Genomic DNA, 25701 nt, shown 5'->3' with positions numbered 1-25701 from the left:
CCTGTGCGGCGGCGGCGGTGGAGGAGGAGGAGGAGGAGAGGGAGGAGGAAGCGGCCGCAGGGAGGTCCCGTCCGCCCGCCCAGACGGGTCGGCGCCCGGCGGTACCATGACGGTGGGTGCGCGGTTGGGCGCCAAGGCGAGGGGCAGGTTCTCCCGCCGCCGGCCCGGCGACGACCAGGTCTCCATCCTGCCCGGAGACGAGGAGGAGGCGGCGGCCGGGGGCAGCGCGGTGAAGGAGGAGGAGGAGGAGAAGGAGGGGGAGGAAGGCGCTGGCTGCAAGAAGGTGCGCTTCGCCCTCCTGCCCGACTCCTACGAGCCGCTGCGGCCGCCGCGGGCCGCCGCTAAGCGGCCCTACGGGAAGAGGCTGAAGAAGTACGGCAAGGTGAGGACGGCAGAGCCAGCCCGGCGCCGGCCGCCCCGGGGCAGCCCGAGCGGGGACCGCGGGGCGGGCGGCGGCGCCGGGGGCTCGGCACCGGCTTTTCCGAGGGGCTCTCGGAATCCCACACACACACACCCCCCACGATCCTTCAGGCTCAGCTCCGGGGCGGCTGGTAGCCCGCGGGCTTGCTCTTGCCCTGGCCGGGGAGGAGCCGGTGCGGCGGGGTTGGGATGGGGGGGGGCGGGAGGAAGGCTCGGCGCCCACCCTCGCCTGGATCAAAGAGGAGAAAATCTGCCCGTTTCGGAGTGAAAACGACACTAAGCTGATCCATGTGACGGGCACTTTGCCTTTCTTTGTTCGGCGTTTCCCTCGGCGTCATTGTTTTGACACCGTTCCTTAAAACTTCCAGTTAATTGGCCTGCTTTTTTTATATTATTTTATTATTATTCTACTTAAGTGATCGAAAGAAAGGGTAATAAACACCACCACCACCACCCAGTACACCCATTTGCCAGTTCACCTTCTAGGTGCCCCCTGGAAATCACTGGTATTAGTTAAAGGAAAAAGAAGAAGAAAAAAAAAAAAAAAAAGCAACATGTTCTTCATTGTGTAACTGCTATTTTGGCTCAAAATCGTTCTTTTGCTTTCCTGCGTGGAAAGTCACAAGTCCCGGAGTCTGGTGGTTTATTTCTTTTCCCCCCAGAGGGTGGGTGGTGCTTTTGCTTACAAAATTGCTATTTGGAAGAATTTGATAATTTTTTTTCTTGTTTATGTCACTTAAATACAGTTCAGGGATGTTTGGTTGCAAAAAAAAATAATAAAATAGGTTCTGTCTTGGCAGGAAAAACCTTTCTGGAGCCTGGAATCTTTTCCTGCCAGAGAGATTACAGATGTCCGTATGAGACCGGACTTTCTACTGCATTCTTTAAAACCCGATGATTTTGGTAAAGATATGCTTGCTATGTCTGACATGCAGAAAATGCCAGCTAGCTTGGCGAAGTTACTTACTTTTGAAATTCACAGAGTTTACAGGTGACAGCGTAGTCATGAGCTGTCTCACAAATACTACGGTCTCATAAAGAGATGAATATTTCATTCTTTTCATGCCGGGTTTGATACTTTTGAGTTTCCAAGGCTGTGATTTCCGAGTCGCAGTAAACGCACGCTGGAAGAAGCGGTCTCAAGTCCGAAGAGCTTCCCATGTAGGCTTGATTTATACAGAGCGGCTTCGTGAGCGTGGTTATGTCGCAGCAGTCAGTGGATCCGCTGATGCGCCATTGCTGTATGTGCTGTTGGTATAAGGGCGATTGGAACAGCGTTTAACAGCACAGGGTGATTCTTAAAACGCTGCATATTCCCTTCTGGATTGGCCAGACGACATCCCCGCGGGGCAGGTTTGACAGTTTAGCTGTAGCAGTAAAAGACCGTGTCCTGAAAGCTGGTGAGGTGCAGGCAGGTACGTTGTATACGGTGTAGGAAGGAGGAAAGAAGTGGCGACATAGTAGGACAGGGGCAGATAAGGGAAGGGAATGCACCGTGTCTCCTGCTCCGTCCCCAGGCTCAACCCGCCGGGATCAAGCTGCCTTTTTATTTTACCATCTGAACTCCCTTCCGTAGTTTCCATAGGAGTAAATACAGCAAAATTGAGCTATGCAGTGGCATCACGACAGCTGAAGGTTTTCATGTGCCAGTACTGCTGTAATCCAGCTTTAAGAAATCCTTGGAATATAATAGATATCGACTGGATTTCACCAAATTCATTATATTTAAATATATATCCTCTGTTTCGGCGTTTTCCATATTACAAGGGGAAATTTTGATCTAGTCCCAAAGCAACCGTGAAGTGTTACTAGCAGTTAATTCTGATATTCCTCCCAAACTGAGCACATTGTATTAACTCCCCAGTCGTGACCAGCCATATCAGCAAAAACTAGCAAGAGTGAAATTAAACTTTGATTAAGATTCTTAGTTTGAATTACCTGTAGCAATTTACCTCTAATGCAGTACATAGATAAGTTCTTAAATGTGTACAGATGTGAAAGTGGGTCAAAACAGACTTATTTTGACTAAAAAAAAAAATTGTTTCGACAAAAAGCAATGAAATTTCTATAAAAGTATTCTCAGTGATTTATTGCCCTCTTGCTCAGCTCCAGTTTTAAACAGCTTATGTGCTTTTAAGAGTTACTAACGTACTTTGAACGTGCATGTGTGGGAAACACCTCTACAGATTAGGTGTGAATTTAAACTAATTTTATTCTTGACTAAAAGCCCGCATAAAAGCCTGGCTTCCTGTGGAGGCTGCATCCGTTGGGTTTAACTCTCCCCTGTGGGTGTGTGTTTCTAGATAAAAATGGTTGTTCCATGCTCAAGCCCTCATTAGCTGTGGGAGAAGTTAATTTTCTGGGTCGGTGACATTGGCTGTCGGAAGGATTTTATGTGAAGCTATTTTCTGTCACCTCTCCTTTTTTTTTTTTTTTCCTTTTTATCCCTTTCTCCCCTCTCTCTCTGCAGAACGTCGGCAAAGCCCTGCAGAAGGGATGCCGCTACTTGGTGGTCGGCCTCCAAGGATTAGCAACGGCTTATTCCGCGCCCTTTGGGGTGGCAGCTCAGGTGGCGTCCTTCGTCCGCTAGCGCAGCTCCACACGCCTCACCGGGGAGGACGCGAGGCCATTGCTGCTCTCCTAGGATTAAATCTGAGACCCGCACCTGAGAAACCTCTTGGACAATCTGTCTCTGCCCCCACCCCCTCGACCAAGCCCCTTCCCCCGGACCAAGTGCTCTTCTCTGCGAAAACTTCCAGGGCTTTATAAAATTGGATGGGGTTGAAGAAATGCAAGGATGAGGAAGTAATCTTTTACTAATTGAGCTGAAGTTTGTTCTCAGACGTGGTTTTCTGAAGCTTTGGGCTATGCGTGGAAGGGAGCCAAGGATGGATGGAAAAGCAAGTCGGTGATGGAGAGAGATATAAAGGGAAGTAGAGGACGGGGGGGCAGCTGGGGAGGTGGAGGTGCGGGTCTGGCTGGTGGGAGGAATTGTCAAAGCAGTGGAGGAAACAGATAATGAGGGATCAGGAGAAGGTACTCTTTGGTTTTCTGATGTCCTTCCCCCTCCCCGAGAGGGTTAAGATTACGAGTGTACTTAAAAATATACTCAGATATAAATGGGCTGTGGTCTGAGACATGGTGAACTTTGCTGCATCGGTGGTGTTCATCTCCAGCACTGGAAATCACAGGCCTTTAAATCTTAAGACTGATGTAAAAATCCAGAAGGAAAATGAGGTGTGTTTGTCTTCCGATTTTGGGGCATTAAAGGTTCACTGTGATTAGTATTTTAAACTTTTCCTCTGCTGCTGTGAAACCTGCATAGACTTCTCTTACCGAGAACAGAGTTTACATCTGACATACCTGATTCTGGAAGCTGGGGCTGTAAGAACACAGCTTGTGTGGTGGTCACCGGAAAAGAAAATGGATTACCAGCTGCATCTGAAAAAAAACCCAAACTACATTCAGCGTTTGGTATAAGAATGTACAACTGTTTCGTATAAGAAGGGCCAAATAACCTGCCAGCTCCATCTTCATTTCCGTAGGTGGAAGTTGTAGCTAGAGAATGTCAACATCAGATGGCTGAGCTCAATGGGGCGGATGGAGCAGCTTCCGTGTCACACCTCCAGGGATATAAATCTTGTGTGGATGACACAGGAACAAGGAGGGTTACAGGCCTTCAAAATTCAGTGGGTTTTGATGTTTTTATTTTAATTTTTTTTTTATATCAGTCTTTCACGGTAGCAGTAAAGGTTTTCCCTGCTAGTGCTTTCTCTGTATTATAGATCTTTCTAGTTTTGATAGTGGTTTTGTAATCAAGGAGTTGACTTATCTGGAAAGAAATGCTGTTCATTTGTTTTCTTTGCCTTGTTTGAGTGAAGAGGTTTGCGTGTCTTAGCAAACCATGCTGTATTTCTTTTAAACGTAGCAACTGAAACAAAGGTGGATTTTTTTTTTTTTTAATGCTCTTTTCTAACGGGACTGTAAATAAAAATACTGTGATCTATGTCTTGTGATTACCTACGCGCATAAGTAACGCGCAAAGGAGGCATTTCTCAGCGGTGCCCAAACAGCGAGGGGAAGCTGCGATGTAAACTTCCCCGTGGCGTTCCGCCCGTGGCCTCGGCGCCCTTCTGGAAGGATGTGGTTGTAGCCCAGACTCCATGGCAGTGCTTGGGAAAGGCAAGTTGTGGAGATGAGGTTGCAGAGGACCTAAGGCTGTAGGAGCTGGGGTAGGAATAGCCAAAAAAGGAATTTCGCTCATTGTTTTCATGCCTTTAGTTGTTTCTCGTGAGCTTTCTTGTGGGGACAGACCTGTCCCTCTGATCTGCCCCCACCAGCATGCCAGAGGGTATCGATAACTGCTGTGTCTTCTGCAGTAGGCACGGGGCTGTCCTAACACCCGCATACCACACCAGCTTGTACATTTGGGGATTAACTTCAAATTTTGTTCCACCACTCGATGTTTTACAATGTGAGTCATTAGAGATTTTTTTTTTTGGTAAATGACTAAAGCAATGCAGGGGGGATTTGTGTCTTCATTTTTCTATGTGAAATGAGAGTCCACCTGTTTGTCCGTGTGTCCTCTGAATAGCGAGGCTGCTTCCTCATTGCAACACCCAGGGTTCAACCCATTCAGTGCAGGGACTTTCCACGAAGGTAAACATGAACTTCAGTTTGTGAACCCTTCGGCACGACAGTTGCCACTGACTTTTGCCTGCTGACCTATGGTCTCTGCTCACCTGGTGCGACATTAAGGGAATAACCTGGCTTCCACTCATACAGAACCTGACTGATGCGTTAATGCTGCTTCCGTGTGAGCCTGAGAAAAGAAAAGCTCGATGCGTATTGGCAAGTCAGCTTCTGCTGGACGGTGTTTCTAAAATAGACCAAAAACAAAGGAAGAAAGAGAAAGAAGAAGCAAGCAAGTAACCTATGCTGTTGCTATAGAACAGACGGTGATTCATGGCAGCCTGTTTTCCTTCCTCAGGATGAACTGATGGTTCTCAGGGAGGCTACCAATTAGTGCTGCTTATCAGTGCTCCTTGAGCAGTAATTCATTCCTCGGCTGGTGGAGCGAATTGGTGAGGCTGGGCCTTGGCCTGAGGGTTTGCTACTCTCTTCAGCAGCCCATCTGGCACAGCAGCGTCTAGAAAATGTGAATCCGGGGCCGGGGGGGGGAAGGGTGTGAGGTTCATTTTTCAGCAAGGTGGATGGCAGAGGACTGTAGTTCCTGTCAATCGTGGCAGCATCCCTGCTGTGCCAGGTCTAGGATGCAAAGAGGTGGGACAGGGCAGATCCTGCAGCCTTGTCGCTAAATGTTGTCTTGGTGACCTGAGAGACAAGAGGAAACATTCCCCGACTCGCTCGGCATTGGGTGGCAAGTCATCCTGCTCGTCCGACAAGAAATGGCAACCTCCATCCGAAGCCGAGGCGTTGTGCTGGAAGCCTGCAAGTGGCTCGGAGGAGAGCCAGACGTTGGTGATGGTGAGGAGGCTGGGCTCTCCGGGACAGCCCTGACCCTGATGGCGTGACAAGCCAGGAGAGCAGTCGAGGATGAACTCTCGGCTTCTGCATGGTCTTGATGTGCTCTTGGCGAGGCTGGCCTTGGAGGATTCACCTCAGCGGGGAGCGCTTTCAACCCACGGGTGCAGACAAGGCTTGTCCGCGGCTTGTTTCCAGGTTCCTTTTAGGAATACAGTGGACATTTGACCCTCTTGTTAACACAGGTAGGATGGCTGAAATGCATTCCTGTCTTCAGGCGCTTGCTTGGCACCTTTACCCATCGTTCCACCTCACAGGTTTGTTTTCCATGGTGTGCTGCTGTGCTATCTGGTTCCCTTCAGGTTTCTCCCTGCCTTTCACCATGTTTTATAACAAACGGCAGGATAAAGAAGTTTGGGAAGTTGAATGCATGCAGGAGTGGCAAGAAGTAGTCAACTTGTCCAGGCTTCTCTCGGGAATGAACTCCACTAACCTGACAGCTTGGCAAGTCACTTTTAAATTAAATCCCTGGCTATTGCTAGTGCCTGCTCAATGAGTCACGGAGCAGAATAAAACTTATTTCTGCTGTTTTTCCCAGAACATTTAATTACTACTCTGGCTCACCGTAGGCTCTGAGGAAATGGCAGAGGACTCACAGCTATTGTCCTTTGTCCTGCAGCGTTAGCAGCAAGGAAGCATTCTTGCACAGTTTGTTTTTGAAGTGCTGTTACCGAGGAGAGCCATACCACGCCACACCACCGCACTTCGGCGCTTCCGGGGCTTTGCCAGTCCCAGGCCAAGGTCTGTTTCAGGGATGAATGACCTTTCTGCCCTCTGCCTGTCTGTAAGACTGGCAAGGGGACAGGCTTTGTGGTGGGGTGCTATAAAACCAGTTGTATCTTTTTTTTTTTTTTTTTTTTTTTCCTGTATCCTGAGTCCTTTGTTGGCTAGGCATTGGCCTCTTCTGAGACAAAACTGGTCCTAAAATCTGTACCAAGCTGCTGCAGTTGCCTGGACGCAGTCTTCTTTGGAAATCTTGTTTTCTTCAAGGAGCAGTAGAGAGCCTAAAGAGTTTGTAGATTAATGGAGATAATTAAATTAAAAGAAAGTAATGGAAGCAAATTCTCCCCTTCCTTCTCCTTGTAGGAAAGAGCTGTCAGGCTGCCAAGCCTGTTTCGGGGTGAAGTCTATCCTGAGCTCAGAGAGGGTGGTGCTCCTTCCTGAATCCTCTGTCATCTATGAGGAGAGGCTCAGGGCTCTGGACTCGTTTAGCTGGAGGAGGGAAGACGACCTAGGAGGTCTTCTTCAGCTTTTCAATACTTAAGAAGGGGTTGCCAACAAGATGGAGTCAGGCTCTTTACTGAGGTCCACAGCCGGGCGGCAAGGGGTGATGGTCATAAATTGAAACTGGGGAGTTTCCAGCCATATATAAGGGGGAAAAAATCAGTAATATCATAATTAAGCATGAGAAGAGGTTGCCTGAGGAGGCTGGGGGGTCTCTGTCTCTGGAGGCTTCCAAGGCATGACCATACAAAGTGCAGAGCAACTTGATGTGGGTTCAGTGTTGACCCTGCTCTGTGAGCAGGAGGCTGGAGGAGAGACCTCCTGGGGTTCTTCCAGCCTGGGTGACCCCCTGAGGCCATGAGTGGGATCCTGCCATGATAAGCAGAAAGCTTCTATTTACCTACTGTATGGAGATGTAAAAGCCAGGTATCCTCACCCTTGCTAAAAGCACAGATGCTAAGAATAACGCTTTGCTTCTGATAACAAGGAGCGGCTGGTGAAGATCGCAGCGCAACTGCCTGAGTCCCCCAGCGAAGTTTACGCTGCATTGCACGATGCCGGCTGAAAGGCAATTGTCCTTTGGTGCCATCTCCTGGGAAAAAATCAGATTTCCAGCCTTGTCAGCCTGCCTCAATGTTCTGTCTCATCTCCTGCAGGGATTTCCCTGCCCTGCCCTAGGCTGGCCTCCGTGCTTTGTCCAGACCCATCTTCAGGATGTTGGGCACCAGCAGTGTAAGGTGTGTCTCTACATACCGGTGTTTTCGACCCAGCTGAATCCCGAGCCTCCTGTTTGCAAGGGTTTCCGATGTAAAGCCATAGGAATATTGTTCTCGTGTTGGTTTTTTTTCCTTCAGCACCGTAAAATTCATTACACTGCCCTGAGGTTCTTGCCGTGCCTTAAAAATGTTCATTAAGGATGCTTCACTGGAGGAAAGGGGATGAGCCGCAGCCACTTCTTGTTTCTGAATCTCATCCTCAGCTGGAGAGATCTCAGCTGCTCAGGACAGCATGTGTAATTTCAAACATGGGGGGAACGGAGGACGGCAGACTGGAATGACCCTCCCAGGAGCTGCCTTGGACCCCAGCGCCTGCACGCCATCTGTATTTGCCTCCTGGTGCTTTCTGTTTTCCCCTATGCCTGCTGCCCGTGAAGCAATCCTTACTCCTTCCTTTCCTGGGACACTAAACTAACATCAGATTGCTTTTCCAGCTGTGCCTGAATGAGGGTGGGGACTTTCCTGTCCTTGGTGAATCCCATCCTCCCCCGGATTTATGATTCTCTGTGAAGGAAAAGCTTCCCCAAAAAAAGATCCCTTTATCTCATTGCTCCAAGTCCATTAAAAGGCATTTATCATTAATGACTCTATTTTTAATTCTATCATCGCAAATTATTCGCCTGAGATTTTTCCCTACATGAATTTCTCTGAGCTCATTTCTAGTGCATGACTCACTGAACTCTGATTTCCTTGAAGATTATAAGAGGAAACAGCAATGCTTTTATCCCCCCCGCCTCTCTATAAAGGAATTTTTTTAATTTATTGTTTGTTCTAAGCTTGGAAGAAGGATATAATTTTTATCATAGCTTGCTGAAATCAGCATAGGATGACTGCACGCTCGGCCGTGTCATCCCCTCATCCCCAGCTTTTGCTGAATTACCAGAGAATCACTGGAAAAATACCTGGCCCTGGGGTGGGTGTTTAACCCCTCTTCCTTCACCGAGACAAGCCCAGTCTACATTGAGCTCTATCCTGACACCCTGTCACCTAATCCAGGCAGCGTTTTGCTGTCTTTCTTACAGGGATTTTTTTTTTTTTGTAATGTCCATCCAAATCACCCCCTCAGTGCAGTATTTTATGCCCATGCTTTTTAACAAACTTGTGGCCAGCATAAATATTATTTTTTTGTCCATTTATTTCATTTGATGCAATATTGTTAGATTCCAAATTACAGCACTGTGCGCATAACTGAAAACCTACAAGTTCCCCAGTCACTTGCCTTTTTTTTTTTTAGTGGAAACAAGTAAAATTCTTTAAATCTTTCTTCATCATTCACCTTTCTTTGACCTCTGATTGAGCCATTGCTACAACAGTCTGGGATTGCCTTTAGAATTATCTCCAATTGCCCACAGCATCTGAAGGCAGATGTGTCATTACTTTTTCCAGAAAATTTGTTCCACCAGCAAATTTGTCATGCAGATGCTTCTGAGCTGACAACATGCTCTTCCAAGATACGCCAGCAATCGCCTGCTTCCACGACCGAGTGAGCCTGGCCCCAGTTTGCCGTGGGATCGGCGCTGCGGGATCGGACACATTTTAAGGAGCCTGAAGCAAGGATCTGGCGCAGAGAATTTCAGCACAACTGCCCTGAAGTTTGGTGAAGTTACAAGCAATTGAAAACACGGTCGTTTCCTTTTAAGTGCAGGTTTACCGCGCCCTCTCTGGCTACGGCAAATACAATCCTGTTGCACAAGAGGCTGTAAGAAAAGCAGTACCTGTGTTTTGTCTGAATGGCTCTATTCCCATTGCTTTAGCAGAAGGAGTTGGTGGCTTCTAGGTAAGCAAGGGTGTGCCTGGGATGGAGGATTAAACAAACCTGCGGGTCAAGCTATTTACCGGAGGCTTTTTGAGAGGTGCCTGGTGTGTGGGTGAGGAGGGCTTTTCTCAAAGGCTGCAGTCTTAGACCTGAAACGTTAAGCCACAACCATGCTCTCTGCAGCTATTTCTAATTTTATGTTCCTTGTATCACAGCGGGAGAGGAGAGATTATGCAGATGCTGCCGCCTTCTGTTTTTCCTCTTTAAGCTCCTTCACACCGTAGTCTCCCAAGAAGAGTCCAGGCTGAATGCAACAGCTGCTTTTCGGGGATGGTCTGAACAAAATCTCCTTAGGCTCCAGGCTGGTAGATTTAGGGAATAAAATTTTAAGGTCCTTCTTGGATTTAGAAATAATGTTTTCTCTAAATTAATACGCAATTGTTAGCAAAGGTGAGTTATTTCTGAATTTAGTTAACAAATCCTTCAAACTGAAAGAATCTGGTTTTGTACACCATTGTGCTGCCCATAATGTATAACTAAGGAGTTATACCACACACTATATAGGTTCATACATCTCCGGATTCTCATGCTGGTAAAGTATAAACACACTCCAGACCTCTTTTCTCTGGCACCCAGAAGAAGGGATCAAGCAGTAAATTACACCAAATTTTTTCCTCTTATTCCAAACCCTGTCATTTTGATGCCTTGTAGACCAAAATTCAGAGCGCAAAAGCTTTCTGCACTTTGTGATTTGCACAGTGGAGAATACTACCAGTGCTTGAGAAATCACAGGAGATAGTTACTCATTTTTGCCTTAAGATTGTGAAAATAAGCATCAGTGTTTGGTGGGAATGCCCAGGCTTTTTTAAAAACTTGTGGCCAGCATGAATATTAATATTTTTTTCTATTTATTGCGTTTGATGCATTGCTTTTATTCTTAGATTCTAAAACCACTTTGTGTTTTTGTGTTTTTACCTTTAGTACTTCCGTTAATTTGGTTTGATTCATGCTTGTAAACACTGCTTATCAGACAGTGCTTACTAATTAGACAGTTGTTGCAGTTTTGTTGAACGTTTGCCAATACATTAGATGCCTGGTTCCCCTTGTAGCGTTTTTTCTGCTCCTGTGGGTGCAGTTGCAGATTAAAGATCTCGGTGTGAATTCAGTTGAATTACAATATATTGACTCCATACTAAATGAGAAGATTGATGGTTATCAAAGAGCGCGCAAGGGGCTCTCAGTCTGCTCAGCAGGGCTGGCTCTCCTCTCGTGTCTGTGGCAGAGTCATAAAAGTCATCAGGAGTAATTATTTTTGACTCAGTGGGTCAACAATTTGAAGGTGGCGGTGGGAGGTCTCGTCAAACCAGACCAAGCAGTTTAGCAGCTGTGACTTACCTGTTGCAATGGGGGGGGGGGGTCTCAGGGGTATGGAGGATGGGGTGTCTTGCCGTGGGTGAGTGGTCACAGCCCGCCTGTGCTGCAGCGCGATGGCGTGGGGTGGATTCAGCCTTGTATGAATTGGATTCAGCCACAGCTGCCAGGAGCAATGGAGGAACGAAAGCCAGTGTGTGAGGAGATCGGCTCTGCCGGAGATACCTCTCAAGTCTTCGCTGCACCGGTCCCATCTCAAGCGCACCAGTTCTGCTCCGTTTCAGACCGGCCATTTAGGGTTACAAGCAGGAGCAGGAGGTGAGGCTGTACTGGTGAATGGAGGAGGAAATCTGCAGCCCTCGGCACAACTCCATGTCCTCCCAGGTGTCCTGGGGGGCTCACGTGGACCTGTGATCTTGAGGCCAGACAGTATGCCTGAGCAGGATGGAAAGGAAACAACCTTCAGAAGGTTCTGCCACAGACGCAGAACAGGTCACTTTTCTTGTAAAAAACCCAATTTGCTCAGTAAAGTAGCGTTAAGAAGGGGTTTCAAATGATACAGAAGGTGGGCAGGTGGCAGACCATCTCTGTATGTGCCTCCCACACAGTCCAACAGCAGCACAAGGCTCTGCTGATCAATCATTAATCTCCAGAATGAACTGGGCTTGTTCCAGGGGCAAATTAAAAATAAACAGTAAGTCCTGCTTAGGTCTCAAAAACCATGAATGGCATTACAGCGTGATTTCAATAGCAAAGGCATAAACAAGGGATGCCCTCCCTCCCGTCCTTTCCCAAAGCTAATGTTATCAGAGTCCTTCACCCCAAAATCAGTCTGTAAAATGAGAATAACAGGGAGCAACTTCCCAAGGTGGCTGGGAGACCACTCGAGTGATACTGAGCATCTTGATGAGGAATGTAGATATAACTCCCTTCTGCACCACAGCTGGTCAGGTAGGCTGTTAACCCCCTCACCTGAAAGAAGCAGACAATGACATTTGCAACAAAATCAGGTTTATTTCCCTTCTCTTCTCCATCAGCAACCATGCCCCTATGCTCATGAGAAGATGCCTCTTTGGCACTATTTGCTTCACGCATTCATGCCCACAATCATATTGTGGACCTTTTGGTTGAGGGCTCCTCCATGGACTCCCTTCTTGACCGTGAGGAAGATCAGGGCTTCGGGGGTCTTGCCAATACAGATGGATCTGCTGTCACTGCCTTTGCTTCTGACATCCATCACGTTGTCTTCATCCACCAGCAGGTTGTCATGAATCACACTGCACTTTTTGCCAGCTATGGTGATTCCCGTTAGCAGGAACATTGTCTGATCCTGGCCCGTGATCAAGACCACTTCTTGGGGTGAGATGGCTGTGAGGAGACCTCCTGGCTTGGCCTCCCACATGCAATCATTGTCAGGGATAGCCACATCTTCAATGTTCCTGTCCTCCAGGATGCCATTAAGGTAGTACTTCCAGTAACCCACCATGGCTGGGCTCTCTGAATCTCTCAGAAATGCCCAAGACTGAGCTTCCCTGTCTCCTGCCTGCTGGGACTTTGGTCCTGGCACACCGATCCTAAACATTTAAATTTGTGAGTTTGACCTTCAGATCCCTGCGAGCCTGAAGAAGGGGTGAGCTGGGGGGAAAATCAACTTGCTCTTGCTTCGCCTGTGAGGACAATGGCGGTTGCCACTCCGTCCTGTTCTACAATGACACAGTGGCCGGGTGTCCCACAAAGTGACTTCCCCGTGACCCGAGGGATGCTCTCAGACGGGGGTCTTGGTACCAGGCAGATGCCCCAAGGCGGCCAAACGCCACGGGACCCCCCGCCCCAGCCTCAGGTGCCGCCATTTGCCGCCCTCACCACACCAGCTGTTGGCCTCCAGCCACCGGTTTCCCACCTTTTTCACCCAAACGGCTGAATTGCACGCGCTCACGTTCATACTTTTCCTGCCACGTTGCTTTTCACAAAACCCCACGTATTAGAAGAAACGCATTTGCTGCCTGTATTTTGTCACGCTGGACACCGACAGCCTGCGCTCAAACGTTTATTGTCTGCGCTTGTCTTCCACCGAGGGTCTCGCCCCCGCAGAGGCCTGGGACAGCGGGGCAGGTGCCGGCAGAACGCCGGGCAACCAGGCCCCTTCCGCGCCAGGGGCGGCGGGGCCGCAGGGGGGCGGCCGTCGACTCTCGTCCCGCCCCCGGCCCCTTCAGGCGCCGCGCCGCCGCCGCTGGGGCCCAGTCGCCATGAGCGGGGAGCGGGGCGGGCTGGGCCTGGTGCTGCGGGTGGCGCGGCCGGGCTGGCTGTGGCGGGGTGCGGCGGCGGCGCTGCTGGCGCTGGGCGCCGTGCTGGGGGCCTGGCGGTGGGCCGGCTGGCGGGCGGCCGGGCGCCGCCGCCGCCTGCAGCGGATAGGGACGGTGTTGAGGCTCTTCGTGTATCCGGTGAAGTCGTGCCGGGGGGTGCCGGTGGGGCTGGCACAGGTGACGGCGATGGGGCTGCGGAGCGGGGAGCTGCGGGACAGGTACGGCGAGGCGGGACGGTGCTGCCGGGCCGAGGCTGGGGCAAGGCCCTGCGGCCGGGCCTCCGCTCCGGTTCGCGCCTCCGGGCGTTTGTTGGGTGTTGTGGCGGTCTGGCCGTGCCCGGCAGGGCTGCGGGGGGGACCCCCGCGAACGGCGTCGGTCTCCAGCCGTGGTTGGAAACGCGTTTCTGTTCCCCCCCCTCCCCGCCTTTTGTCACGCTACAGGTTTTGGCTTGTGACTAAGGAAGATGGGCACATGGTTACAGCTCGCCAGGAGCCGCGGCTGGTCCTCATCTCTGTCAGCTGTGAGGACGGGCAGCTGGCCTTGGAGGCCCCGGAGATGAAGAGGCTGTGCGTGCCTGTAAAGCTACCCCGGAAAAACCCCTTGCGGAACTGCAGGTACTGAAGAAGAGGGGTTTTTTCTCTCTCCTCCCTTCTGTCAAACTGTCTCTCACTTACATACGTGCTTTGCTTTTTAAGACTGCATGACTGTTTCCATTTTCTTATGCACTAATTGGAGGGTGAAAGTTGGGTATCTCTGCTTCTTTTCTCTTTCAATCTCCCCATCTGTGTAATGGAGAGAGACTTCAGACCAGGGCCTGCGCTGACAGGGCAAGGAGCAACGGTTTCAAACTGAAAGAGAGGAGATTTAGATTAGATATGAGGAAGAAATTCCGTACTGTGAGGGTGGTGAGACGCTGGCCCAGGTTGCCCAGAGAAGCTGTGGCTGCCCCATCCCTGGAGGTGTTCCAGGCCAGGCTGGATGGGGCTTTGAGCAGCCTGGTCTGGTGGGAGGTGTCCCTGCCCATGGCAGGGGGGCTGGAACTACATGATATTTAAAGGTCCTTTCCAATTTAAACTGTTCTGTGATTCTGTGAAATTCTACTGCTATGTGTTATGCAGGAGGCCAGGATTGACTGTCATAACAAAAGGTCTAGTTTTAATCTGCTAAACACTAATGAAAACAAATCTCAGGAGTAGATGGCGCAATATTCAAAAACCATAACATTATACATCTGCCAAATGAACTGTGATCTTCTTCATAGAATGTCATGTTTACTCATTTGTGTTTACTTCTAGTGTTTTCATTTTTGCTTGATGAGTTGCATCTCAGAGCCTCAGTCGTGCATATTGGTATTTCTGGGTCACCACTACTGTATGCATCAGTGTTTTTGCATACACACTGGCCAGTTGGAATTGTTGAGATGTCGGGGTTTACATTCTCTCACCCCTGTCTGTAGGCATTTAATTGAGTTGCCTAAATTAGTAATTTAGTTGCCCGAGGCTCACTCTGTCATCGCAGGGGAAAGACGGGCATCCCCAGAGAGCAAGTAGACGCTATCTCGAAACGGGTTTCAGGTGAACAGGTTACAAATGTAGTCATTTACCTGTGTGCAGGCCTAGTTATTTTATCCGCGTATTGAAATCCATGCTGGAAAACTGAAAAGGGGAAGGAGAAAATCTTTTCCCTGTTAAGATGTCAATTAATATATAAGACTGTTTAGTAACCATAAACAGTGTTAGCCCCTACAAAGATACTGGTGTTTTTTCCTTTGGGTAGCAGAGAAAGTTAGTGTACCAGCTGCTATGGTTAAAACTGAAAGAGTGCCGGAAAGGAACTGCATTCACTAGCTGTTGGCATAAATCTGTTGCTGTGGAAACTCTTGATAAGCGTAGCTCAGTATCTCTGTTTATACAAGGCAGGTGCAAGTTAGAAATTATAGCATTTCTCATGGAGAAATAGGACAGTCTTTTAAAAATCTGTCTATAATGCATCTATGTTAGCCAATGACACATACACTACAAAAACATGCAGTTTTCAAAATGTTATTTTTCTAAAATTTGTTGTGCCATTAGAAAAAAAAATATTTAAATAGACTACATGCATTTCAGTAATGAAAAACTACCTTGGATTTTCCAATTTTAGATCTCAGCGACTTGTTTTTCTCTTAATTTTCTTCTTTCTTTGCCTTAATAAAAGATTGCACTCTATGGCTTTAAAATTGCTAGAATTTGGGAATGCAGTTAAGTAAAAATTAGATGCCTGTAAACGGACTTTAAAGACTACCAAGTTGTCTGGTATTGTAGGTGGTGTCATAGGATGTGAAATTAGCCATACCCATAGTTCAACATTGCCTGGTACGTTTCAGGGGGAATCCTGAGGTTTTATATGGCTCTCCTGTGCTTAAACAACTTGCCATTTGTCAGCTCAAGGCTGATTCTTTCTCATCCATTCAGCCATTCTTAAGAATGAAGTTTGGGAATAGTACTGTATTCAGGCAAATGAAGATTTGGCTTTTGCTCTGAGATTCTTCCCTTCTGGCTTGTGCGAGGGAGTAGCTGTGTTACTGCACGGTACCCTGTGCCGGCAAGGCCCTCTGCACAGACTTATATTTATTCCGCCACTGAGCGAGAATGGTGCCTTCAGGTTGGTGCTGGCTTGCGCCCGGTAGTTTGGGGCTAAGGCAATGCAATAGTGCGTCTGGCCGCAAAAGCCTGTGCGGATGCTCATCTTGTTCAGTCTAAGTTGCAGATTTTAGGTGGATATTTAAAACCCCTGTGTTTGGGGGAGTTAAATGTAGGGTTGAAGCCATTGTCTAGGCACAGTTTCTATTTGTGCAAATATTGGAGGGGTTCTTATAGCCCTCTGGTTAAGAAGCCTAGTGTTCTTCGTTTGTGCTCTTTGTCAGTATGTGTTGCAATACTGAAATTGCATGATCGGTGCCCATGGATACCTATGCCACTGAGTGCTCAGAATAGATCTGCTTCGTGGGTGGATAACAGTAGTGTTGGAAGTTGTAAGACCCTCACCTTTGTGGTCAGAAGGCACACAGGGACTGAGAGAATGGCGGGAAGAGAAAGGCAGGTGAATGCTGTCTGGGGCAACAGCATTTAGTCCCAACCTGTGCCATGGAGTTGATAACAGGGATCCCGGCAAACAGAGCAGGGATATTGCTGCCAGCAACCTAATGATCCATCTCTCCCTGAGGTGAGTAGAGGAGGGCTCCTAGGAGCTGGGCTTAGGCTAAATGAACTACCTGGGCATCTCTGTGCTTTAAGCTGTCCAATGTTTGATTGCAGAGGTAGAAGAAAGTGTAGTGCATTTGGGTCAAAATCGCTACTTTGAAGAGAGTAGTAAAACAATTCATGATTGGTGTTGAAGTTTATTGGAAGGTTGAGTTGAGATTTACTTTTCTGTGCCAGCAAAGTGTTCCTTGCGTAAACTTGTTTGTATTCTGCTGCCAGTGGCTTTTTATGCCCCATGGACTTTGTTTCCATTATAAATCTTTAACCTCTTTTAGCATATAGAACAGCTCTGGCACTAAAATCTGAAAGCTTCCCTTACAATTAGGGACACTTACAATTAATAACATTTGTAAATGTCAGTTACAGTAACTAACCACATCCTTTGAAACTATCGTTCGCTTTCTGAAATTAATTAACTTTCAGTTGATTTCCGAGTAGAATTCTTTTGGTGTTGCAGTCATGTGCAAATGCAAGAGTAGACACTTTTTTTGCTTGGAAGTATGGCAAACAGTTAGGTTTGTTACTGGTCATTAATGTGACAGTTAGCTCTGGGCACCTAAAGCTGTTTCATGGCTCATTCTTTCACCAGCTGCTATCATCCGGCCATGTCCATGTTACTTAGCTTCCAAAACAAGGTGACCATAAAGAGACTGCACAGGGAATGATCCTTTTGCCAAATTCAGAAACCAGCTGCCACCTCATTATAATTCAGGCATTTTGTTTACTGTGTCTTGCTGCTACTTTAAAACAAGTTGTTTGCCTTTGAATAATAAGCATACTTAAGCCTTCAGCTTTCCAACTAACTTGCTGACGTGTCTTGTGATCCTTCAGGGTGTTTGGAATGGATATCCAAGGCAGGGACTGTGGAGATGAAGTGGCTCAGTGGATCACCACTTTCCTGAATTCAGAGCCATATCGACTGGTGCACTTTGAGCCCTCCATGGTGCCAAGAAAGTCAAAAGACATAATAAACCTTTTCCGAACCACAGATGAGGTAAATGAATGTTCTCTTTCTTAGTACTTTGTTTTAAATATTTGCTACCCACCCACTAAAACCTGCCCATTTTGGCAGTGGAGCCCTGTTGAGCAAGGTGTGTAGTCATGTACTTAAACCACATGAGTATCTCCTTTTCTATGATGAGATGACTGGCTTAAATTTTGCTTTAGATCTGTCCTAAGCTATTGGCCATTGTAGGCTAAAAAATCTGATACTGATATTTGAAGACGAACTGTTACATTGCAGAATAGCATTCCTTTTGTGCCTCAGTGAATAGAAAAAGGTTATGTTTTTAAAGATGTTTTGATGTGTAATCTGTTACACAGGAAACCTCCGTTCCCTATCCCTTGTTAGGTCTAGGAGTGTACTGATATGAGTTGCGTTACCTTGTATTTTGTTTAAAGGAATGACGCTTAACCCGGGGCTCTATAGCTGTGGGCCTAGGAATTAAAATCCAAGGAATGTTATGGAGGTTTCATCTCTTGCTGTGGGAAGAGGCTTGAAGGTGTGATACTAGAGAAAGTTAATGCAGGTGGGGAAAGGACATGTTGTGCTCAGACATCCTCATCATTGGAGCCACTGATGCCCTTCTCTTTGTCTAAACAACTCTCTCGCATGAAGATGGTTTGAACTGTACCTGATGAGCGTAAGCTTTTTAAGTAAATGCAAATTGTGAGTACCTTGCCTTACTGATGTGATGTTATTATCTATAGGGCATCAGTGTTTTGCTTGTTCTTGCACAAAGAGAAGAAGGTATATTCCATTAGGGACTCTTAACGCATTTATTATGTAAGGGCACTGAGACCAATACAGAAGACTAGGATTCAGGAGAAGGCATGTCACATTAGGAGGGGTGACATTTGGGAATCCTAGCATGAGAAGAGGACAGAATTGTTTGTTTAGTTATTTCAGCACTCATCTTGTGTTTGTAAAGGCACGTACAAGGGGGAGGGGAAAGGCTAATATAAGAGAAAGATGGGGGAGGGCTATACATTGAAATTCTTGCCAAAAATTCTTTTTTTTTATGTAGAACTAACAAACACATGAGTCTTCTTTGAATACTGTTCATTGTCCTTCTTTGCTGAAATGGCAGCCCTTCCACTTCCAAGCAAACCTAGACTGACAAGTGGATAGTTGCAATTTAGTATTGCTATTCTGTATGGGAAACTGCCTCTGATGTTGTGATAAGGTAGATTCATTATATAGAAAAATCCACTTAGTTGATTATAGTCAACAAGAGAAGTTCAGCAGGTTCATAAGCATCTTCAGTACCTTTCATAACTTAATTTTTTTACTGATTTACTTAGTTCCATCTGCAACACCTAGAATAAATGTGTGGGACATTCATGCAATATTACTTTGTAAGAAGCTATGGTAGCTTATATAACTTTGGTTTAATTCTATAAGTAGAAGTTTAATTTTGCAATATGAGCAAATGAAACTTGCTGTGGTTACTGAAATAGGAAGGGGCATGTTGTTTTACTTGTTAACCTACTTCCAGGAAAATTAAAACCTGAATGCAGCAGCCTAACAGTCGGGCCACTGGTTCCAGCATATCCAACATATGGTCCTTCTGCCATTCAGTAACTTCGCTCCCATGCTCTTACAGCAGCCTTACGATTTGTTTGTGTGTTTGTTGTTTTTGTTTTTTTTATGTAGGTTGCCTATCCTGACTGTAGCCCAGTCTTGATCATCTCAGAAGCTTCACTGGATGATCTAAATACCAGGCTGGAGAAGAAAGTTAAGATAGAGAACTTCAGACCAAATATTCTTGTGACAGATTGTAGTGCTTTTGAGGAGGTAAAATAGCTTTCTTAAATGTTTTTTTGAAGGCTTGGTTATGTTTCTTTTATAACTCAATTTCCTTGTGTGATGGTCCCTACAAGGATGAGGAAAGCTGCTATTCTGTGGTTTTTATTTTTTTTACAACTGGATTCTAGAGAGATACAGTTTCTGCGTACCTCCATGTATGTGAAACCTTGAGGGAGGAGACAGGTCTACAAATGCCTATTTAGCTTAGCAAAGGATAAAATAAGTGTATTTAAACGACAGGCTGCCACTGAAAGTTCATCTTTAAGTGTAAAGTAGGGAAAGCTGTGCATGCTATAATCGATCAATTGATACAAATGAACAGTTTGTAAATTGACAGTGTGGTGTTTTATAGCCTTTGGCACAAGAGTAAAACTGACCATTGCGATATTATAGTCTATCACTGCATCTCTCACGATATTCTGGTAGTTCAAAAAACACTATCTGGGAAGGTGCCTGGTGATGAAGTGAACTGGCGATGGTGGCTTTTAGGTGTGTTTATGTCATGTTGCCATTTTTCCAAAGAATTTGCTCTGGATACATCTGATAATTTCCCAAATGTAACAAGTTCCTAAAATGAGACTGGGTTTTTGCCTTCCAAGAAGGATTGCAATAGGAAGCTTGTGTAGACGAGAAGCGAGAACTTACTTCCACTAAAAATTTCCTTTCTGCAAAAACGGTGGCTTGCCAGAGGTCACAGATCAGATTAACACACATACAGTAAGAATAAGCTTACTTTAGGTTCAGACAAGTGCATGCAGCAGAACAGGATTTATTACTCATGTATCTTTCTTTCCGTATATAACTACTAGTGGGTCCTCAGTTGGATGACTGCAGTGACTGTAGGGTTTTCGCTAAAAAAGTACCCTAATATTTACTTGTTTTGAAGTTGAAGTAAAGGTGATCATCAGAAATGGTACTGCTTCTTCTGGGAGTGACTGTGCCGCTCCTGGAAAAATGGTTGTCTGTGGATACACCTAATCTGTGCATAATGTTTACCTTCCCTCAGGACACTTGGGAGGAGATTGTTATTGGCAATGTGAAGATGAAAGGGACAGTGTGTTGTGCCAGGTAAACGTTTGAGAGCGTTATTTTAAATAGATGTGTAGAGATCTATAATAAGAAGCCGTTATTGATTTGACGCTGTCTGTCATTGCAGGTGTATTTTAACAACTGTTAACCCAGACACTGGAGTCATGGACAGGAAGGAGCCCCTGGAAACACTGAAAAGGTTGTAAAAATACCAGTGCTTCTTAGGCTGTGTGAATGGATTTAGGCTAGGTCCCAATAGATGTTAGACTAGTGTTTTAAAAGTGGTTTGAAGTATGCACGGGACATAATAATGTAGTGTAAAGGTCTGTGTGTATTGGCTTCCATTCTACTTTCTGCAATTCTTTATGGTAAGAAAATTCAGGAAGTTCTCTCTTGGTTCTTGCAAACTTTACATTCCCTGTCCCTTTCATCTCTGCTAGGGCGAATGCCTGGGGTAACAGGTATTTAAAGCGTTTAAAGGTCTAGCTTTGCAACTTTGGTATTTCTTTTTATAAAGTCTTTCGTATGTGTATTATACAAGGATGTGTGAATACAATTAAGTGCCTTTTCTCTATTTTAACTGCTTGGTTCTCTTAATTGTAATATTTATTTAGTTTTTAGTCTAGTGTGGGGACCAGACCACTATTCATATGTCCTCTCTGTTATCACTGGTATTTTGATGTTTAAAATTTGCTAAAGAAGTGCTCTCTCTCTGCAGTTACCGCTTATGTGATCCATCTGAGCGACACATATACAAATCCAGCCCTCTCTTTGGAAGATACTTTGCCGTTGACAAAACCGGAACGATTCGAGTTGGAGACCCTGTGTACAAGTGGGTCCCTGTGGTCCAGTAACGAGAGAGAACTTTGATCAGAAGATGCCTTTTCACTTTGATATGCAAATTGTTTTCCCACGAACTCAGTCACCAGCATAACTTTTTCTTATTTCTTGCAATATTTTTTGTGCTATGTTCCTTTGTAAGGTGAGGGGGCGTTGTCTTTCAGGCTATGAAGTGCCAGTCATTTCAGATTATGTCATCTACTAGCATGCCTGTAGCAATCACATCTTTAGTTTTTCTGGGATCTGTGATAGAAGAAAATCTAATCCAAGACAGACTTCACAGCACTACTGTGAGTATCACACCTCCTAAAATCTTAAGTCAAGCTTGATAACAGGATCCAAAATTATGTACGAGGGCTTTGCAGCATGTATTGGATACATTGAGTGCCTATAAAGAACCACAAAAACAGTCATGCCAAGTGTAAAGTAAGTATGTTGGTCACGGAGCAGCCTTTACAGGTGAAGAGGGAGTGCAGATGGCACGGCTGTGTCTTGGATTCCACCCTTCTTTGGTCCTAAGCATGTTACCTTATCTATGTCTGGAGGTACTGTCTGTCAGTGTTTCTTATCCTGCAGTGATTTCCTGAAGATCGCTCCTGTCTTTTGAGACTGGAGCAATATCAAAAAGAGAAGGGTTGTGAGTTGACTAAATGCTACTCTAATCCTAGAGGTGGGAACACTGGCTAATGATGTGTAGGACTCGGGGGTTCATTTAGTTTATGACCTCTGCTTTATAGAGTTCGAACCATGAATTTTTTTCTCTTGTGAAGCAGGAGTGATGCAGTTGCTAATGTATCAGTAGAACTTTAAATTTGACTAAAAGAATTAGGTGTTCACTGTATCAGAGACAGCTCATTGGAGGGGAAGAAAACCTGTTGGAACTGCCCCTTTCTGATTCCGAGCCTGCCCCTTTCAAGCTGATGTGCAGAGCTCTGTGTTCATGCATAGTTCCTCTCTGTTACTGTAGACAGTTAGGCTGCTAAGCAGATGTTTGGGAAGCTGTGGTTTTAGACTGAACATGTTAACATCCTTGCTGGTTAAGCATTTAGATCTTTGGCTGCCCCTCTACTCTAAACCAAATGTCATCTGTTTGTATAATTATATTTTCTGCTATATTTCACACTGCATAAAACAGGTGGGGGGGGAAAAGTAGTTGGACAATAGCTATAGTATCTTTTCTTTAAATATGACAATATCTTTTAATTTTTTTTTTTTTAAAAGTGGACTCCAAGACAAAAGCCCGCCAAGCCATCTTTCAAATGCTTGACTGCCTGTTGCTTTGTTGCGGATTGCTAGATCTAGAAAGAGTGTTGAACTAGCCAAAAGAGGAATCTAATTAACTGTGAAAAAGGACAAATCATGACTCAATTTGATGTTTAGATTCTTTTGTTTTCTTTTGTAAATGTGAAAATGGAATTCTGCTGTATGTTCATAACTCAGACCTGTAAAATGAAGAGCCGTCGTGCCTTTGAGCAAATTCAGACGGATGTATGGGGCAAGCCTGAAGCAGACATATGTGGAAGGTAGTTTTCTGTTATTTGTAAGCTCAGGGTTGCTCTGTATATCCTTTCGTTAGCAGAATGCTCTGTAAGTATTAAGTTTTCCTGTGACATACAAGTGCCCAGTTCAGACTGCACGTTGCATATTTGTGTATTGTTTTGCCTGATGCAGCAACTAATGGGAGGAAGTGAGAGAAAGAGCATCTTTTGACAAGGACGATAATCCTGAGGTTCACTTTTGAAAAGCGGATGTTGAATATTAATATTAGAATCTGAAACCTTGTGATATTCCTAATGGTATTATTAAGCAAAGACAGCCTGCTGGCCTGCCAGAGCAGTTAGTTAAGTGTGTGTCACTTTATTAAGTCAAAGAAGCAGAAGGAAAGAAGCACTGTTGTTTTAGCACCACATTAGGATTTGTGTAACACAGATTGTGTGGTATAGATCATCTTGCCTCTCGTTAGGCTGTTATCAATTGAACTAGTTTCGAAATGAGGCTGTTTTTCCAAGGAGAAACTGCATCTGCGTTCCTGTTAAGAAAACGCCATGGATCTAAAACCCTGACAGATCCCTGTAAAAGCCCCTTAAAAGAATGTGGCTAGAATCCTAAAATAGATGTGCGTCGGAGTACAGCACATATCACAAATGACACTTAAATCAATTATGTTGTGAAAGAGGGCCATTCTGGGAAGGGGAGAGTGTAACTTAGGAACATTACAATATAAATATCTTCATATAAATGTTGAACTACTGTACCTGTAGGAATTGCATTTGATTTTGCTAAAGTCATGCAGGGAATTGACTGAGAACATGTTAATCTGTTAATCGTAAAGCACTATTTTTTAATTTGTGTACTTAAAAATTTTAATTGCTTTTTTAACTCTAGAGGAAAAAACCGAAAGTATAAGCTTTTATTGAATCCAAACTCTTGTGTAAAATTTGTGAATCTTCTTTATTCTTTGTTTGTTGTTTTGTCATTTAACTGCCGTTGCTCTTTCTAGAACCTCATATATAATTAGCAGTGATTTTTTTTTATTATTATTATTTTTTTGTTTTAATCTTACCTCTAAGTTCAGGAAAATATGCAGTTAACCAGAGGAAGCTATGTGTGTAAGAGAGCAGAACCGTCAGATCTGAGTAGTCTTCAGACTCAATTTTACAACCCTTATGATCTAGATGATAAAAAAGATGTTTACAGACTATCTTCTTTTTTCCACAGGTGCATGAAAGTAGGGGAAAATGGGTTTGAGGGCAGGAAAGTTTGGTACGCTCAAGTCAGCGCAAGGGCATGTTTCCTATTCAGGTCTTTAAGTATAAAGCCAAAATCTGTTTTGCAGCGCTTACTGTACCAACATAATTCTTGCAGAAGACTCTGTGAGAGGACAGTCCTTGCAGGCAGAAATTTCCTGGTTGCTTAAGATTTGAGGTGGGTACATCTTCAGCCAAGTCTGCCCCCCCTGCCCCCTCCCCAAAAAACAACAGAGAAGGATCTGTGCTTCTGCATCTTAAAGAGAAAATAAGCCTTCCAAAGGCATTGCTCCGCTTCTCCATAAGAAGAAAAGAGGTTCCTGGCCCTTGCCACTACAAATGGCAAAGGTTTCAAAAAGGACTGCCATAGGGTGTTCATTTATGGTCTGTTCTAGCATCTTGAATTGCCTTATTCTCACCTGAGATCTGTAAGAAATTCCCTGTGCTGCAGGGCTGAGGACTACACCTGCAAAGTCTTTATTTCTTTTGGACAGAAGGTTCTTAAAAAATAATGCAGGCATCAAAACAGCATGTATCAGTCTTCAGCTGGAAGAGAGGCAGCATTCATACCTCTAAAGGTTCCTATTTTTACATATTCTACATAGCCTTTGTGTTAATGTTAACAATCTTTAATGAGAATGTCACTAGTAATTATTTTTGCATTTTACCTGGAGAAACTGGTGAAGTCAATAAGGGTTTCAGACACTGGGCCTCTTCTGAAACAAATCTGCTTACTCAGCATGACAGTATTTGGGTTCTGGAGCCAGAATCTTCACTTGTATTGACTTTCCTGGTGTGGGATAAGGGCTTTCACCTGTAGATGTACTTCTAATTTTCTTCACTTTTATTTATTGGTGTTTTTTTTCAAGTATCGTCAAACAGTGCCGTGCCTGCCCACCAGCTGGGCTGCTCTCTGGGCAGGGATGAAGAGGGTGCCCCCAGCAGGGAGGGCTGGGTGCTGCTATGTAACTGCATCGCGTTGCATGGGAGCATGTGGTACTGGTCAGTGCTGGTGAAGCAGGGGTTAATATCTCTTGGTTCCTCAGCTGGTAAATGCCTGTTTGGGATTGTTGCAACCAGGGTGTGGGCAGTCAAGCCTAGCAGTGAAGCTTGGACTGAACTCGTGGTGAAGGTGGATATCATCTGCCACAGCTGAGACTGGCGTGAAGCCATGAAACAAAGAGACCTGAGGAGATGTCTGTCTGCAGCGAAGGGAAGGATGGTGTCAGCATGGCAAGTGTCAGTTTGCTTGGTTAGGCAGACCAGGGATCAGGAATGGTGTGAAGAGGAAAGGAGGTGAGCAAGGCTCAGGCATGTAGAGGGTGTGTGTGTCAGGGCTGGAGCTGCAAGAGACGGGGCTGTGAATCAAGGCAAGGAACCGGGTGGTTGCACATTCTCTAGGTGTTTCTGTGCAGACAGAGTGAGAATGAGCCTTAGTTGTGAGGTCAGCTTCTAATATTCTTCACAGCCACTTGTAGCCTGTCCTGAGGAATGCCGCACTCCCCAGTGGGCAACAGCTCATCATGTTGACTTCAGGAAATCAAAACACGAGTAACCGTAGCCTGAGCTAAACAGCAGGCAGAGACTACAGGACCTCATACCCTCTGAAAGCTGAGTACTGGAGAGGAATTTATATTGCA

General features: G+C 45.7%; 3 protein-coding genes across 3 annotated transcripts; 2 read left to right on the top strand and 1 right to left on the bottom strand.

The window, feature by feature from the left end:
• Window positions 1-19: 19 nt before the first annotated feature.
• C3H1orf115 (chromosome 3 C1orf115 homolog) lies at window positions 20-4426 on the top strand. The gene is made up of 2 exons (XM_054195396.1): window positions 20-382; window positions 2891-4426. Exons 1-2 carry the CDS (start codon window positions 107-109, stop codon window positions 3008-3010), a joined length of 396 nt encoding a protein of 131 aa, XP_054051371.1. The 5' UTR covers window positions 20-106; the 3' UTR covers window positions 3011-4426.
• A 7689-nt stretch (window positions 4427-12115) lies between these two features.
• Window positions 12116-13381, bottom strand: LOC128907046 (profilin-3-like). Its single transcript, XM_054195394.1, has one exon. It carries the CDS (start codon window positions 12671-12673, stop codon window positions 12179-12181), a length of 495 nt encoding a protein of 164 aa, XP_054051369.1. The 5' UTR covers window positions 12674-13381; the 3' UTR covers window positions 12116-12178.
• Window positions 13323-24961, top strand: LOC128907045 (mitochondrial amidoxime reducing component 2-like). The gene is made up of 7 exons (XM_054195393.1): window positions 13323-13612; window positions 13835-14008; window positions 17468-17630; window positions 19293-19433; window positions 20452-20513; window positions 20602-20673; window positions 21193-24961. The coding sequence occupies exons 1-7, from the start codon at window positions 13338-13340 to the stop codon at window positions 21326-21328; spliced, it is 1023 nt and encodes a 340-aa protein (XP_054051368.1). The 5' UTR covers window positions 13323-13337; the 3' UTR covers window positions 21329-24961.
• The last annotated feature ends 740 nt before the right edge of the window (window positions 24962-25701 follow it).

This window comes from Rissa tridactyla, chromosome 3, assembly GCF_028500815.1.
Source record: "Rissa tridactyla isolate bRisTri1 chromosome 3, bRisTri1.patW.cur.20221130, whole genome shotgun sequence".
NCBI classification, from domain to species: Eukaryota; Metazoa; Chordata; class Aves; order Charadriiformes; family Laridae; genus Rissa; species Rissa tridactyla.
Note: the sequence above shows the minus strand (reverse complement) of the source record. Positions and strands in the feature narration are given on the sequence as shown.